The sequence below is a fragment of the Triturus cristatus genome, chromosome 7 (genome assembly GCF_964204655.1).
Source record: "Triturus cristatus chromosome 7, aTriCri1.1, whole genome shotgun sequence".
Taxonomy (NCBI): Eukaryota; Metazoa; Chordata; class Amphibia; order Caudata; family Salamandridae; genus Triturus; species Triturus cristatus.
The window spans coordinates 1,210,022,352-1,210,038,937 of record NC_140590.1 but is presented as its reverse complement, the minus strand read 5'-3'; the positions used below and the strand labels follow the sequence as shown (position 1 = coordinate 1,210,038,937).

Here is a 16,586-nt window from a genome sequence, read left to right as displayed (position 1 = left end):
ATACTTGATGAGCTCTCAACAACAGTGGAAGCAATGATTAGGTTGACGCAACAAAACAAAACATTAGGTATTCCAAATGGTGTATACTTGACAAAAGCTATCTTAACCCTTTGCTCCCTGGGGCTCATGGTAGTAAAGAGGCACATTACAACAGAATATGGGAGCTGAGCTTATCCAATGTAAACAAATTGGGGCACAGGTTTGGACCACAGCAAGGAGACTGTTACTTATGAGATAAAGAATGTGCCAAAGAAAATATAAAAAATTTGGGGACCATGTCAAAACTACTGTGGGCTGGAAGAGGGGATAATATACAGTCACAAGTATGTTAAGACATACTTGATGAGGTTGGAGGAAATTAAAGGCACAGACTAACTGATGGGAAACCACGTTGTTACTAATATCTAATTATTTATGACTATTTGGGTTCAGAGACTTGAAATGGAATGTACCAAAAATTGTAGCACTTTGTTGCTGTTCGGTATGTTTGATTACCTTTACCTAACAAGAAAACAATTGTTAAAAATAATGCTGATCAAAGCCTTTTACTTCATTTCTTACTGATGGATAGAGTCAGTTGTTTTCTTTCTCTCACTGACTGCAGTCACAGTTTGCATTGTATGTCAAAACAAAGAAGAAAATGTAAGAGCCTTGTTTTTCAATATATTTATTTGCATCAATATTTTCAGAGCAATTTCTAAGAAAGTCTGTATTGTAAAACCTTTCTTAAATAGGTGTTATACCGCTTGACACGTTCACCGCAGGACTGGACGTAGTCTGGTGTGTAGCATTACATCTGTAGCAAATGCATGTTCAGTGGTTTTCCAGTGCTGCAAGCATATTTGGCTAATACTGAGGAACCCTGAGGCTACTCTTCCTGGTGAAGGTTGGGCTTTAGGACCATAAGCTTAGTAGTCAACCTAAGTTCAAAGTGCTGAAGAAAAGTCATGAAGATCAGGAGCTACTCTGGACCTTCTCCAAGCTGGAGCTTAATGGCTCAGCAGTGTCATATTAAAATGGAGAAATGTGGAACAAGAGGGAGAAAGATACTGATTGGCACTAGACAGGACTACTCGGATTCAGAAGAGTTAGAAGTGGCTGTTATAATGTCCTGTGAAATCCTTGATAATGTTTGACTCCCAGAAATCCCCTTTGGGACGCACTTATGTATCCGAAGAGTCACATAGAGACACATAATAACCACTCACCAGTCGACATTTTTTACTTTAAAAGAATCAATAGGTCCCCAAAGTCTCTCTCAACCAACTTGTCACAATACAAATCAGTTCTAAGCAAGAGAACTAAACCGTAAAAAATAGAAATGTGAAGTCCGGGAAAGGAACTTTCAGGCTCCCTCCTGACTTATTGTTTCCAGCATCTTTGCAGTGCACACAGCGTGGGTTTGATGGCTGAAATTTCAGAAAGGAGGAGTGCACAAAACATCTCACAAAAATAAATAGCACACGTAGTAGCCCTTTATGGAATGCTGGTGCTCCACTAATGCATCCTTACACTCTCCCTGAAATGTGGACAACCTTCACTGAAGAGTGACTTCAACTGCACTCCTGTGAGGAAACAGGAACTGATGTGTGCCATATGGCTCCTCTATGACAAGTTGGGCCATTCTCAAGAGCGCACATGCAGAACTATTCTTCATGCAGAGTCTGGGATACTTGGTGGACACAGAATAAAAGTCTGTAATGAAAAGGCATAATGTGCTCTGTCTTTTCCTATTAAAGGCTGCCACTCGGGTTCTTAAGGCACCATTCACAGGCATTCTGAAACATGCGCATCCACGGTGAGACTGTGAGGACGTTGCGCCAGTCCTCAGGCATCCAAGGCCATTGCCAGGTGAGGACGGAGCGCTCTGGATGTGGCATCATAGCCAAATGGCGGCCATCAGATGAGCAAAGCCCTGCAATTCCCAAAGGTGAGCCATTGGGGTTCATAGGGTACTTCTGGGTGGGCTCTCCAAAGTCATCCGTATACCGGAGAGGGGCCAGTTGATGTGATGTTACATCTTGTAAGGTCTTCTCATTGCGAAATCGCATTAAACCTGCAGGAGTGACAAGAGGAAGAGATAAGAATTCAAGTTCAAATTATTTTTAATCGTGTAGTAATGTAATGAATATAAAGCCCCACATTACAGAATATGAAGTGGTCCTGATCCCACAAAGAGTACCTGGTGTGTTATAATACACCGGGCAACTCTTTGGAAAGGGGTGACATGCCCTTTTCAAAGTTTGTAAAAAGATCTCCTCCCCATCTTCCCCAAATACCCTCTTCACCTTCTCAAGGGCCCCTCATTCCCTTTGGAAAGACGCTCCAAACTCAGTCTGAAGTCCACTCATACTCCACCTTTCACCCAAATCCTCTTTCAGTCCCATAATTATTCTTCCATCAAAGAATTCTACTCGTTTCAGTTCTATTACATATTTGTTTAGACCGTAGACAATTAATAAGTGACATGTTTTTTTGTTTATACCCCATTAACAAGAAAAATCAACCTTTGAATGATCAGGTGACCGAGTAAAGATTCTCAGCCTCCTACCAGGAACCCACAAGTATGCAGCAACAGAGCTGATAAAGAAGCACTCCAGATATCTTAGGCTTGCGTTTATTCCCTCCCCACCCCCCCAAAGGGGCTTGGTCTGCTTTTTATGTTAAGAGAATTTTGCAACTATTTAGAAATTAACAGTCATCTTGGGGATATGCACAAAACAGAAATATATATATATATTTTTTTTACAATGAAATGATGAAAGTGTCAATACAAAAAACAAGATACTTACCATTAGTAATGTTGTTCCCGATGGATGGCCCACCTCCATAAGACCTTACACTACCTCCCTCAGGCATCCAAGAGAATCTGGATTCGTTTTTGCCTTCACGAGTCACCGGCATGAGGTGATGCTGTACAACATCATTTCGGGTGGCGCATGGGCACTGGATGTAACAGCAACACAGCATATACGGACACAGAGGACGTTTGTGACACCCAGCTTCTAAACCTCCCCATGAAAAGAGAAAGAAGTCAGCAAAATAAAGAAACCCATAAGGAAAGTCATACATTTCCTCAAGAGGGGAATTGAGAGGTCCGTAAGGAATCTGGAGGAGCAGGACCATCCTGGGGGAACAGGACCATCCTGGGGGAGCAGGACCATCCTGGGGGAGCAGGACCATCAATGGGGAGCAGGACCATCCAGGGGGAGCAGGACCATCCAGGGGGAGCAGGACCATCCAGGAGCAGAAGGACCATCCAGGAGCAGCAGGACCATCCAGGACGAGCAGGACCATCCAGGACGAGCAGGACCATCCAGGAGGAAGAATGTTAATAAGGTAAGTAACTAGTTCTTCTAACGGATAGGCCCTGCCGCAGACTTCTTACCTGGACTACTTCCAAAGCAAAGCATCCTTCCAGGAACTATGTGAAGGACACACAAGAAATGATTATACCATGAAAGACTGTAGCACACCCTTTCTGAAGGGAGCATTACAACTATCTATGGCCTTCAGTGTGGTACTCAGCAGGCATCCCAGGAGGCACACTACTGGATTCTCCTGAGACATGCATGCTTAGCTGCTTTATATGACCTTTGATGGGCAAAGACTGCCTGGAGAGAAAGCAGGTTCCTATCTAGAATGATTCATAGAGGGAATCAACTACTCGAGCCTAGGTTTGCCTTTACTGTCTCAAACGTTTCACCAGCAGCACAGAGGCTATAGCCATCAATCTGCAGAGCAGGGTCAAACCCTGATACAGTCTCCATAACAACCTACTTGTCTTTCAGGGGTAGAGGCGCAGGTCATGGACACAAGGCAGATGCTTATTCTGCTGACTTTTACACAACCAGAGCAGCAAAACCTCATAGTCTTCTTCCATTCAGACTCTGAGCACCTTATTTTGGGAGGTGAGTCAATCAAGGTTCTTCTCTTGGAAGAATGGTGAGATAACCTCAGACCAGTGGGCCCATGAGATTTTAAGTCAAGGTTATTCTCTATGCTGTTAGAAGAACCTCACTACCCCATCTCAATCAATACAAACATGAAGTCTCACAGAAGTGAGCAATCACACAAATTCCACTGCCAGAGTGTCGTATAAGGAACGTTTTGTTGATAATTCTTTATTCCAAAGAATGGCAGACTAGTCTGTCCTATACCATTCAAACTCATCAAGTGCAGGGCTGGCTAGTTTTCCTGGACCTTCCAGACGTGTTTTTCCATTCATAATTTAAAAGCATCACAGAACATTTCGCGAGTCATTTTAGAAAACCTGCATGTTCGGTTCAAAGCCTTTCCTTTCAAGTTGGCTTTCTCTCCATGGCTTTCACAAAGTTAAGGTCAGAGGTAGTTGCAGCCTCAGCAAATGGTGGTAAGCCAGCTCTGACCTTGGAGGTTCCAGGAGGCACACCATAGAAATGTTCAAGGAAACTCACTATCACAACCTTCTGGAAGGCACAGATTTGTTTTGCATAGAGCCCTTTTAGAGGAAACCTGTGGTAGCTCCTGTAATGCTAAAATCGGTTGTGAACAGGTGAACCTTCCTAGTGTTCTCGCGAGGAGACCTGGAAGAGTAACAAATCAGTTACTTACCTATAACTCCACTTCTCGAACATTGGTATCTTTTATATATTCATGTGCTTGAATCATTCCCCGTTGTCAGGCTGGGAATGGCCGGTACATTAAAATAGCAGTATACAGTGTAAGATATATAACAAACAGTATATAATGTAAAATAGCCATAGGCCTGAAACAAAACAGTGTGTTTAGTAACACATCAATCTCATTTGAAAGAAACCAAACTTCAGCCAATGAGGTGGAAGCTTAAGCTCTCCTATTCCCCCTAGAGGCCACCATAGCTCAGAGTTCAAAGCATGCATGTGAGAATAAAATACATTGAGCCTCTGACCTGGAAGTAGGGAGGGTTGCATTTAAATATATGAAAGACACCAATGTTGGAGTACTGGAGCTACAGGTAAGTAACAAATCTCTTCTCCAACATTGGATCTTTTATATATTCATATGCTTGAATCAGAATAGCAAGCAGTACACAATATGAAACACAACAAAGCGGGAAGCAGGCTCACCTTTAACCCCTTCCCCACTCATGACGGAACCGCTCCGTCATGAGCCACGGTCGCCGTGTGCTCATGACGGAGCGGTTCCGTCATGCTGTGGCCGTTGGCGGCCGCGCCACCCACGCGGCGCTAATTCCCCGCCTGTGCGGGCGATTAGCGCAGTTGGCGGAGTCATGACGGAACCGCTCCGTCATGAGCACAGCTCAACCGCGGCTCATGACGGAGCGGTTCCGTCATGAGCACCGCGCTGCCCCCAAACCCCCCCCAGCGCTGCGGCGGAATTCCCGCCGCAGCGAAAGGGTTAACTAAACAGGTTTCTCAGGCCTGCCTGTCCCACTGCTGCTCCAGTTTCTGCGGTCATGTCTAAGCAGTAATGCTTCATAAACACATGCCTGCTCCACCAGGTGGCTGCACAGCAGAAGTCTCTCAAAGGCACCCAAGCATAGAGTGCCACAGTTGAAGCCATGCCGGAGGTGGAATGTGCCCTCACTCTTTCTGGAGAGGACGATTGGCTTTGGCATGACAGAAAGCAATATCGGCTGAGGGCCTGTTGGACAGGGCTTGGCCTTTTTGTGGCTATGCAAAGTATACAAATAGCTGGTCTGATGTGCACATGCCCTTTGCTTTGTCTATATAGAATTTGAGACATCTAAGCAAATCTTGAGAGTGTAATTATCTTTCTGCTGGTGAAGATGGATTAGGAAAGAAGGATCTAAGAATAACAGGCTCATTCAAATTGAAGTCAGTAGGCACCTTAGGAATACATTTAGGATTGGTTAAGAGTATCACTTTGTCTATAGTGAACCAGAGTAAAGGTTCCCTGATTGTCAATACCTGAATCTCTCCTCTCCCAGCAGATGTCAGAGCCAGGAGTAGCACTCTCTTGAAACAAAATTTAAATCCGCTCTCTGTATAGACTCATAAGGAGGTAACACCAGCTGACTGACAACTGTATTAAGTACCCATGGAACCGGAGGCTATAGAATAGGTGGAAATGCTCTAAAAAGCCCTTTCATTAACTATTTAATGATCCTTTGGGAAAACAAAGTAGATGTCAAACTGTCGTCCTTCTGAATCTCAATACTGCAGCAAGATGGACCCTGAGTGAAGAATATTTGAGACCACTTTTGGCCAACTGTAACAAATATGGCAGGATCTGAAAAGCCTTTATTTGAAGCGGATGATGACCATTATTCCTTCACCAGACACAGAACCGTTTTCCATTTAAATGTGTAAGTCTTATTTGTTTCTGGAGCATGCATCTGTGCTAAAATCAGTTTACACTCTTGCGATAGATCCAAATGGCCACATTCTTGGTGGTCAGGTACCATGCTTTCAAGCTCAGTGACATGGGATCGTGATAGAGAATCTCTCCATGATGTCTTGATACCATTCTCAGATGTACCTCCAAAGGAATGGCTGGCTGTCCTCTCACCTGGAGCAGCTCGCTGTGAGAGTACTGGAAAGGGCACGCCGGAGCAATGAGGATCAGAGTGCAATGTTCTGCGTTCGCCTTCTTCAACACCCTGGGGATCAGGGAAAAAGGAGGAAAGGCAAATATCTTGAACCAACTGCTCGAAGGAGCATTGCCCATCATTCCTGGATGCCAGAACCTGCTTGAGAAGCATGGGCATTTCCTGTTGTCCGGAATGGCAAAAAGACTGATTGTGGGTTCTCCCCACTGATTGAAAATGTAATCCACCTGTTTCTGTTCTTGTTCCCACTCGTGACAATCCGTCCTTTGCAGGCTGAATGCAACCACCTGACCATTCTGGCAGATGCTCCCAAGTAATGTCTTTCCTGTGAGAAATAGCCCAGCTCCTCAGCAACTGAGCTTCTTCTGAAAGGATCCTGGACCGTGTTCCCGCTTGCTTGGCTATGTGGAACATGGATGCCAATCTGGAAAGGAACGATTGGAAAACCAGTCTTGTGGAGTTCCAACACATTCTCTGCTTCTGGAAAAGGCCTGTTATTGAAAGCTCTTGCAGGTGAGAGCCCCATCAGTCCATGGATGTGTTTGTGGTGAGTAATAACCGGTTACTGGTAGGAAAGAAAGACAGGCAGTTAGGTTTTCTGGAATCCTCCAGCAGATCAGAGCTTGTTTCAAGCGCCTCATGACACAAGCCATATCTTACCATGAACCTTTCACCTGTTTCCAATGCAAATTCAGCACTTGCTGAACAGGCATCAAACCCTGCAAAACGGGATGATACATATACATGATACCTTCATACCTATTTGGGACTTATGTTGACTCACTTGTATTGATTGCTTTCCAGCAATAGCCTTTGACATTGACTGTAACATTAGTATTCTTTCTGCCGATGGAAAGGCTTTCCCCTATTGAGTGTTGAGCATTCATCTCAGAAATTGGATCTGTGTTTGGGGCACCAACGTGATTTCTCCCTGTTCAAAGTGAGGCCTAGTATCCCGAAGAGATTGATGCAAGCATTTGGGGAAGCTTTTGCTTTTTTTCTGGATGGCGCTTGGACTAACCAAGTCATCCAGGTATGCAAACAGATGGTGACCTTCTCTCCAGAGAAAAGCAGCAACTGGAGAGTGACATTTTGAGAATAATCTCAATGCCAATTTGAGTACGAAAGGGAGTGCCTTGCACTGGCAGTGCTGACTCGCTACTGAGAATCGAAGGTACTTCCTGCTTTTTTCAGTGAATGGGCCTTATTTTTTTATTAGGAAGAACATGGAATAGAAGCCTTGATTTCTTTGTGACTTGGGAACACATTCTATTGCTCCCTTAGAAAGAGGCATGAGAATTTCCATTTACAGCTCCTTCAGACGAAGATGATGTTCCTTTCTTGATGGACAAAGTTCTGAGGACCAGATAGAAAAAAAAGAGGGGGGGGAACAGGGGGGTTGGCAAGCTGGGAGGCAGGCTCTCTTCTGATTATATTTGGTTCATACTTGTGAGGAACCTCTTTTCCTTCCTGCCGACCGCCAGTAAGTTTGCCTTTGGTTTCGATTAAAGGAATATGCTTGATCGCATTCAGACTGTCTGAGGATAATAAGGGCGTTCTTGATCCCGATATTGGTTGAATTCTGCTCTGAAACTTTGCAATCTCAGTGAGCGACGAAAAGTTGATGACCCAAATCTGCAATACTGCTACAGTCCTAACACCATTGCTGTATCAGTGTTGATTTTAAGGCCTTACAGAGCTTCATCAACATGTTTACCATAAATCATTAGCCCATTTAAAGGAATGTCTAAGATTTTAGATTGGGCATCAGCAAAAAAGATTGGGGATTTTAACCAGCCTTGCCTCCATAATACTGTCCCTTCTGCCAGCTAGCGAAAACCTGTATTTGAAGCATCCATCGCTGTGTCAATATTAAAAGAAGAGGTTTGTTCTCCTTACTTTAGGATAGCTCTTGTCATTTCCCTCTCATCCTCAGGGATAAGATCCAGTAAGAGAGTGACGTGATGCCACATTTGGTGATTGTAACGACCAAGAATCGCTAGGGCATCGGCTGTCTTACTTGAGGTTGCTTTCACAGAGGAAATTCTCCGACCCAGATTGTCAATACGTTTGCTATCCTTGTATGGTGGACTAGATGATGGAGTTATTGAAGTCTTGTTTCTTATCTGAGCTGCTGAAGCAATTAGTGAACACGGTATAGTATGAGCAGTGAAGCAAGCAGGAGCTGAATCTGGGGCTCTGTATTTCTTTTCCAGAAGAGGTGTCACAGCTGGAATGGTAGCAGGTGTCTTCATTAATTTCAGACTTTTTGACCAGACATAATCAATAATAAGTATGGATTTAACGTATTTCTAAGGTTGCTCTTTAAAGTCAAATAGAAAACATGGTTGATCTACAGAGGTCATTGGTAGGTTGAATTTCTTGGCAGCTCTTTCAATCAACGAATGAAATTTAGAGATATCATCTATAGCATCTTGTGGAACTGGTCCATCGTTTCCACTTGGGACAATAACATCTTGGCCATTATCATCCCTTCCATCACCGTCTGGTGGTAGCCCAACTTCCTCTCCTACATCAGAATAGGTAGAACCATTAGAATAAACATCATCCATGTCTTCTCTATGGACTAATCCCTTTGGCGTTGGAGGTGACACAGGTAAAGGACCCGGTTGAAGAGACTGGAGCAGCAGGTAACCCCATGTTAGGATTATGAGAGGGTTGTTGCAGCAATAATTAAGTAAACGTATCCATCATTTGTTGCAATGCTGATAAGAAGGCCATTAGCACTTGGACCACATCTGCCTCTCTGTAATATCTAGGTGGATTCTGCCTTAAATCCATTTAAGTACTTCCAGACTTGCACTTCAGTTGACACACATATTCACTGTAGGACTCGTCGTCCATTGTATCCTCTTCAAAATGTGGGACATATCTCACATCCAATTGCGTTGGGCTGTAAGCTGTCAGTGAGGCATAATCACTAGCCTTGTCTTCTTGATATGACTGTAATAAATGGGCTAGAGGCAAATATTTCACCCTTAAAGGTGAAAAAAACATTTTTCCCCATGTTCTTTATTGACTGCATGGTTCCAAACGGTGAAGCCGTCGACAGTATGGCAATAGTCTCCGACAGTATGGTTGCCATCGCCAATGGTATGGTAATCGTCATTGGTATAGTAATTGCTGACGGCATGCTTGACGTCGACATGCTCGACATCACCTATGCAGTCGTCGATGGAATGCTCGACATAGACGGTGTCGTCGTCATCTAGTGTCTTCAACCATGGTGTCATCGTTGAAGGCATCTTCGTCGATGACGACTAAGGAGTTAAGGACTCGGACGTAGATGGTGTAGTCACCAACTTGGATTCCCTTGAAGATTTCTCCTGTTTTGTCACTGGGCAGTCTCTGCACCCGCTGTACCAAATAGATCATGCTCAGGAAACTGTAAAACTCTCCTCTTGTGCGCTGCCTTCATGAGTGCTTGGGGAGGGCATTTCTCACTGAATCCTACCAGTTAGGAGAAGGAAAGGCAAATGCTACTTACCAGTATGCATCTGTTCTTGGCATGTAGAGCTGCAGATCTACACACTGTGCATAGATCGCCATCTTGGGCCTGGATGTTGCAGTTGTTTTTCTCTTGGAAAGTCTTTGGAAGTCACGAGGTATGCGACTCCTCCTTTGGATCGTATTGCGCATGGGGTTCGGCTCCATCCTCAGATTGTTTTTCACCAGCAGGGAAATTATGGAGCTTAGTAATAAACAGTGAAGATGCCCATGTGTGTTGTATTTAAATAAGATAAACTGGAACAGATAAAGGTAGCCGGGGAGGCGGGTGGGCGTATGTAGATCTGCAGCTCTACATGCCAAGAACAGATGCATACTGGTAAGTAGCATTTGCCGTTCGAGGCATATGAGCTGCAGATTACACACTGTGCATAGATTATATAGCAGTACCCATCCCTAGCGGCGACCACCAGTATCTGTTGCAGTGATTTGAAACAATGTTTTGAGTACAGCCTGGCCCACACTAGCTTGTTGCTTAGCTTGCACATCTACACAATAGTGTTTAGTGAAAGTGTGCGGTGTTGACCATGTAGCTGCTTTGCAGATATCATCTAAGGGGATGTTCCCTAAGAATGCCATGGAAGCCCCTATCTTACGTGTAGAGTGGGCTTTGTGGTAGCAAATCTGAATGTATTTGACAATCCACCTAGCTATCCCAGATTTGGAGATGGGGTTGCCTTTATGTGGTGGTGAGAAGGAAACGAACATTTGTTTGGTCTTACGAAAAGGTTGTGTTCTCTCGATGTAGTAGAGTAAGGCTCGTTTGACATCTAATGTGTGGAGAGCTCTTTCTGCAACGGTTTGTGGTTGCGAGAAGAATACAGGTAGTTCCACAGATTGGTTTAGGTGAAAAGGAGAAATGACTTTAGGGAGGAATTTTGGATTAGTACGGAGAACAACCTTGTTAAGGTGCATTTTCAGAAAAGGTTCTTGAATGGTGAGTGCTTGCATTTCACTGACCCTTCTGAGGGAAGTGATGGCTACAAGAAAGGCAGTTTTCCATGTTAGGAATTGAAGTTCACATTTGTGTAGAGGTTCAAAGGGTGGCCCCATTAGTCTAGTGAGAACGATGTTTAGGTTCCACACAGGTGAGGGTGGCACTCTGGGGGGAATTATTCTTTTGAGGCCTTCCATGAAGGCTTTTATGGCAGGTACTCGAAAGAGTGATAGATGTTGCCTGTTTTTCAGGTAAGCTGCTATGGCTGCAAGGTGCAGTCTAATAGATGTGTAGGCTAGATTGCATCTTTGGAGGTGTAGTAAATAGCCTATGATGTGTTGAATGGACACATCTAGGGGATCGAAGTTATTGTTGTGGCAATAGACCACAAAACGTTTCCACTTGGCTGCGTAGCAAGCTCTAGTGGTAGGTCGCCTAGCCTCTCTAATGACATTCATACAGCCAGGAGGAAGATTTAGATAAGCGAATTCTAGGATTTCAGGAGCCAGATCGCAAGGTTGTGCTGAGCTGGGTCCGGGTGTCTGATCTCTCCATGGTTCTGGGTTAAGAGGCTTGGAGAGAGGTGTAACTTTTATGTGCGGTACTACAGATAGTTCCAGCATTGTGGTGTACCACGGTTGTCTGGCACACGTTGGGAGCTACTAGGATGAGAGCGAGGGAGTGTTGTTGTAGTTTGTACACCACTAAGGGAATGAGTGGGAGAGGCGGAAAAGCGTACGCAAATCTGCCTAACCAGTTTATCCATATCGCATTGCCTTTGGACAATGGTTGTGGATATCTGGCAGCGAAGCTTGGGCATTTGCCGTTTTCGTGGGTGGCGAAGAGGTCTATCTGTGGATGCCCCCTCATTTGAAAGTACGGGTGAAGAACTTGTGGATGGAGTTCCCACTCGTGGATTTGTTGTGTTTGTCTGCTGAGCAGATCTGCCACAGTGTTTTGGACTCCTGGGACATGTTGGGCTAGGAGGAAGAATTTTTGGGGTATGGCCCATCTCCATATGCTCTGTGCTAGTTGAGAGAGCTGCAGAGAGTGTGTGCCGCCTTGTTTTTGTATATAGTACATGGCTGTCATGTTGTCTGTGCGGACTAGGACGGCCTTGCCTGATATGTGTGTTTGAAATGCCTTTAGTGCTAAGAATATTGCTAGTAGCTCCAGATAGTTGATGTGGAGCAACTTTTACTGAGGTGTCCACCTGCCCTGCATGGTGTGATGTAGTAGGTGAGCTCCCCAGCCGGAGAGCGATGCGTCCGCTGTCAGTACTATCTGAGGAACAGGGTCCAGGAACGGTCGCCCTTTGGAAAGGTTTTTGGTGGTCCACCACTGCAGAGAGTGATGGGCACGACCGTCTACCAACACCAGATCTGTCAGTTGACCCTGGGCCTGGTTCCATTGGCGCCCTAAGCATTCTTGGAGAGGACGCATCTGGAGTCTTGCATGAGGTACTATGAATATGCAAGAGGCCATCATTCCTATGAGTTGCATGAACACTCGAGATGTAAGAGAGTGTTCTGGCTGAAATTTGGCGCGTAAGGCCTGAATGTTTGCTATCCTGGCAGGACTGGGATAGGCTAGCGCTCTTGAGGTGTCTATCGTGGCACCTAGATATTGATTTATGTGGGATGGTTGCAGATGGGACTTTGTGTGGTTTACTGTGAAGCCCAGTTGGTGAAGTAGCTGTATAGTTGCGTGAGTGTGTTGTACACACGGGTTGTATGAGCTGACTTTTATTAGCCAGTCGTCCAGGTATGGGAAGATGTGTATGTGTTGTCTTCGCAGATGTGCTGCCATGACCGCTAGGCACTTGGTAAACACTTGCGGTGCTGTGGTGACTCCGAATGGGAGCACTTTGAATTGATAGTGTTGACCGTCCACTACAAACCTGAGATACTTTCTGTGAGCTGTGTGAACGGGAATGTGGAAATAGGCATCCTTGAGGTCTAGGGTGGCAAGGAAGTCGTTTTGGGGAGCAGGGGAAGTACGTGCTGAAGTGTGACCATGTGGAAATGGTCTGAATGTATACAGTGATTTAGGGGTCTGAGGTCCAGGATGGGCCTTAGAGTGTCGTCCCATTTTGGTATGAGGAAATATAGGGAGTAAACTCCCATATTTTGTTGTTGGGTAGGAACTGGCTCTATCGCACTGTTTTGTAGGAGGGAGATTACCTCCTGCTTGAGAAGTGACGAATGTTCGTGTGACATTGGGTGGTGTTTTGGTGGAATGTTTGGGGAGATTGATTTTAGTTCAAGGCAGTAGCCTGACCGAATTATTTGTGTCACCCATTTGTCTGAGGTGTTAGTAGCCCAGACATGAAGGAAATTTTGTAGTCTGCCCCCGACTGGAGTGGGATGGTCTGGGGGGAGTGAAGGGAAGTCATTGGGTAGGAGTTGAGGCAGAGCGGGAGGTATTAGTTTTGCCTCTGCATTTATTGTTGTTACCCCTGTAGCCACCTCTCTGGTAACCCCTCGTGAAGGTGGATTGTGAGGGGCTTTATAGGAAGTAGAAGCGCTGTCGGAGGAGTAGCCTCTAGATGTGCTTCGAAAGGAAGAACGGCGAAAGGAACGCCTAAGAGGGTGTGACTGTAAGGCTCCCATAGATTTTGCCGTATCTGTGTCTGTCTTCATTTTCTTAAGGGCTACGTCTACGTTTGGGCCACAGAGATGTTCTTGGTCAAAGGGGTGATTAAGGATGGAAACCTGTACCTCTGGTTTAAAACCGGAAATGCGCAGCCAGGCATACCTACGGAGGAGGACGCTGGTGTTAATTGCCCTAGAGGAGGTGTCGGCACATCGAGGGCACAGCGTATGGAGGTGTTGGTGATGGTTTTTCCCTCCTGGATTAGCTTGTTGGCTCTATTCTTGTACTTGTCAGGGAGGTGCTGCATGATTGCTTCTAGCGCATCATAATGTGCCCTGTCGTATCGTGCTAAAAGCAATTGTGTGTTCGCAATGCGCCATATGTTGGCCGCCTGGGATGCTGTTCTCTTGCCAGAGGCATCTAGGACTTTGGACTCTTTATCAGGTGGTGGTGCCTCCCCTGATGCCTGGGAGTTTGCACGTTTCCTTGCAGTGGAGACTACGAGGGAGTCTAGTGGTGCGGGCCCTCTGATGTAGGTGGGGTCTGTAGGGGCGGCCTTATATTTCTTTTTGATACGAGGATTGATGACCCTGGCTCTGACCGGGTCTTTAAAGACCTCTGGCGCGTGTTTGATAACACCTTTAAGCATGGGCAGAATGGAAGTGGCCCTGTGGGTGGTATCAAAAGTGTCTAGGAGGAAGTCCTCCTCCACGGGGTCTGTATGGAGATCAACTCCGTGGTAGTGTGCAGCCCTATGTAGCAGCTGGTTAAACCCCATAGTGTCTTCTGGGGGGGGACGGTCTTGAAGGGTAAATGTCGTCCTGCGGGACGTTAGGGATGTCTGGGATGTTGTAGTCGTCCCATGGGTCTGGGGAGCCTGTAGGAGTGGGGTCTCCTGTGGGTTGGTCATGGGGTCCCTCCCCTATGTCTTCGTAGACATCGTCATCATCCTCATCTGAAGAGGGTGTGGGGGAATGATGAGGTGGGGGAATGATGAGGTAGGGGAGGCAGAGAAGGTGGAGGAGGTGAGGGTAGTCTCAACGGGGAGGTACCACAGTCCCTTTTCTTTGGAGGTGGAGCCGGGGAAGGCTTGTCCAGCGGTCTCTTTTTGATGCTGATCATCAAATGTCCAGTTTTAGGGTCTTTAGTAAGAGTTTTTTGGAGCTGAGGTAGGCCCGAAGGCCTGCGTCGACGCCTGGAATCGAAGTTTCTCGATGAGTTGCGTCGAGTGGGGAGATCATGATCGAGAACAATACCGCGGAAGGGAAGGGTTGTGCGCCGATGAGAAGAACTGTAACTGGAAACGGTTCGGAACCGGAGCGCGAAGAACACATCCGAGCCCGATGGTGGAAAAAAACAATCTGAGGATGGAGCCGAAGCCCATGCGCAATATGATCCAAAGGAGGAGTCACATAGCTTGTGACTTCGAAAGACTTTCTAAGAGAAAAACAACTGCAACATCCGGGACCATCACCAGACGGCGATCTATGCACAGTGTGTAATCTGCAGCTCATATGCCTCGAACATGATCTCTATTTATAAGAAGTAATTCCAACCTCCTTTCTCTTTTCTTAAGAGTGTTAGTCGAGAAAGGCTTACAGATCTTGCACTCCACTGACTTATGCTTAGGTTAAAGACAATATATACAGAGTGTGGATCATCAGTGTAAATTTTCTCACTGTCACATGATAAACAGGTTTTAAAGAGAGATCTCTTCTCACTGTCAGCCATGTTGACCGTTGCTTGTCAAACCATAAAGATCTCCCTGGTCCATGTAAATGTAGCAATCTTCTCTAAAACAACTCACAGTACATTAGCGCTGTAGATAGGGCTGGTTCAAAGCCAGGGCCGAACAGAATGGAAACAATTTAAGGTACACTGAAAGGTTAGATCACAGCTCTGACCAGGGACTCCCTCACTCACGATGTGCAGTAGAGGTAGACATCTGACCTATGTTGGCCTCTAAGGGGGCGTAGCAGTGCTTAAGCTTCCACCTCCTTGGATGAAATTTGGGTTCCTTCAAATGAGGTGGATGTATTACTAAACATATTATGTTGTTTGAGGCCTATGGCCATTTTATGTTATAAACAGTTTGTTATATATTTTACACTGTATACTGCTATTATAATGTACCGGGGATAAAAGATTCAACGTTTTAGAAAAGTGATGTTCTTTGTTGTTTTACTATTGTTATGCTATTGGGGAGAGCATATCCTAGATGGGATATCAGAGCATTCCCTTTACAAAGATCTGGTAGAAGATCTTGAATTATCCCTTTAACAAGCCATACGTTTGACTTTCTTCTTCCTTAAGGACTTTAGATCCATGAGACCACAAAGGTTGCATGCTAAGGCATCATGTGACTTACCTAAGCACCAAAGACAGTTGGGTATAGGAGTCAGTAATCAACATTAGTCTTGAATGACTGCTTAAAGCTGGAGGATTTTGGGGGAGGCAGGCTGCCCAAAAAAGTCTTGAATGACAAAAACAGTGGGAACAACAAATAAAAAAAGAACAGTTCAAGCTCAGGAAACCACATCAACAAAGGCATGGAGGAAAGGAACGTATGTCACCGGTGTGAGAAAGTGGGTTTCTGTTGCAGTAACCTCCCCCCCTTTTTTTTTTGCCAGACTACTGATGCTCTTTGACTTGATGTGCTCTGGGGCCCTGCAAATCAGGACCCCAGGGCCTGTGTTCTTTCCCCAAAACAAAACCCAATTGGCAACTCTGGCCACAGGTAGGTCCCTGGTAAATGGTATCCCATGTACCCAGGGCACTGTGACCAGAGAAGGCTCCTAAGGGCTGCAGCAACAATTGTGCCACCCTTAGGGGCCCTGTACCTTTTCACAAACACACTGCCTTGCAGGCTGCGTGTCTTGGTGCAGATCAAAAGTGAAGAGTCGACATGGCACACATCCCTGTGTGCCATGCCTACCAACCACTGCCCTGGCCTAGGTCAGTCACTCCTCTAGC

General features: G+C 45.6%; 1 protein-coding gene across 1 annotated transcript in view; it reads right to left on the bottom strand.

The window, feature by feature from the left end:
* Nucleotides 1-651: 651 nt before the first annotated feature.
* PFAS (phosphoribosylformylglycinamidine synthase) overlaps nt 652-16,586 on the bottom strand; it is a 257,939-nt gene continuing 242,004 nt past the window's right edge. Inside the window, exon 29 of the mRNA XM_085618581.1 lies at nt 652-2,056. Within this exon, the coding sequence (XP_085474707.1) occupies nt 1,734-2,056 (323 nt within the window). The 3' untranslated portion in view covers nt 652-1,733. The remainder of the gene's footprint in view (nt 2,057-16,586) is intronic.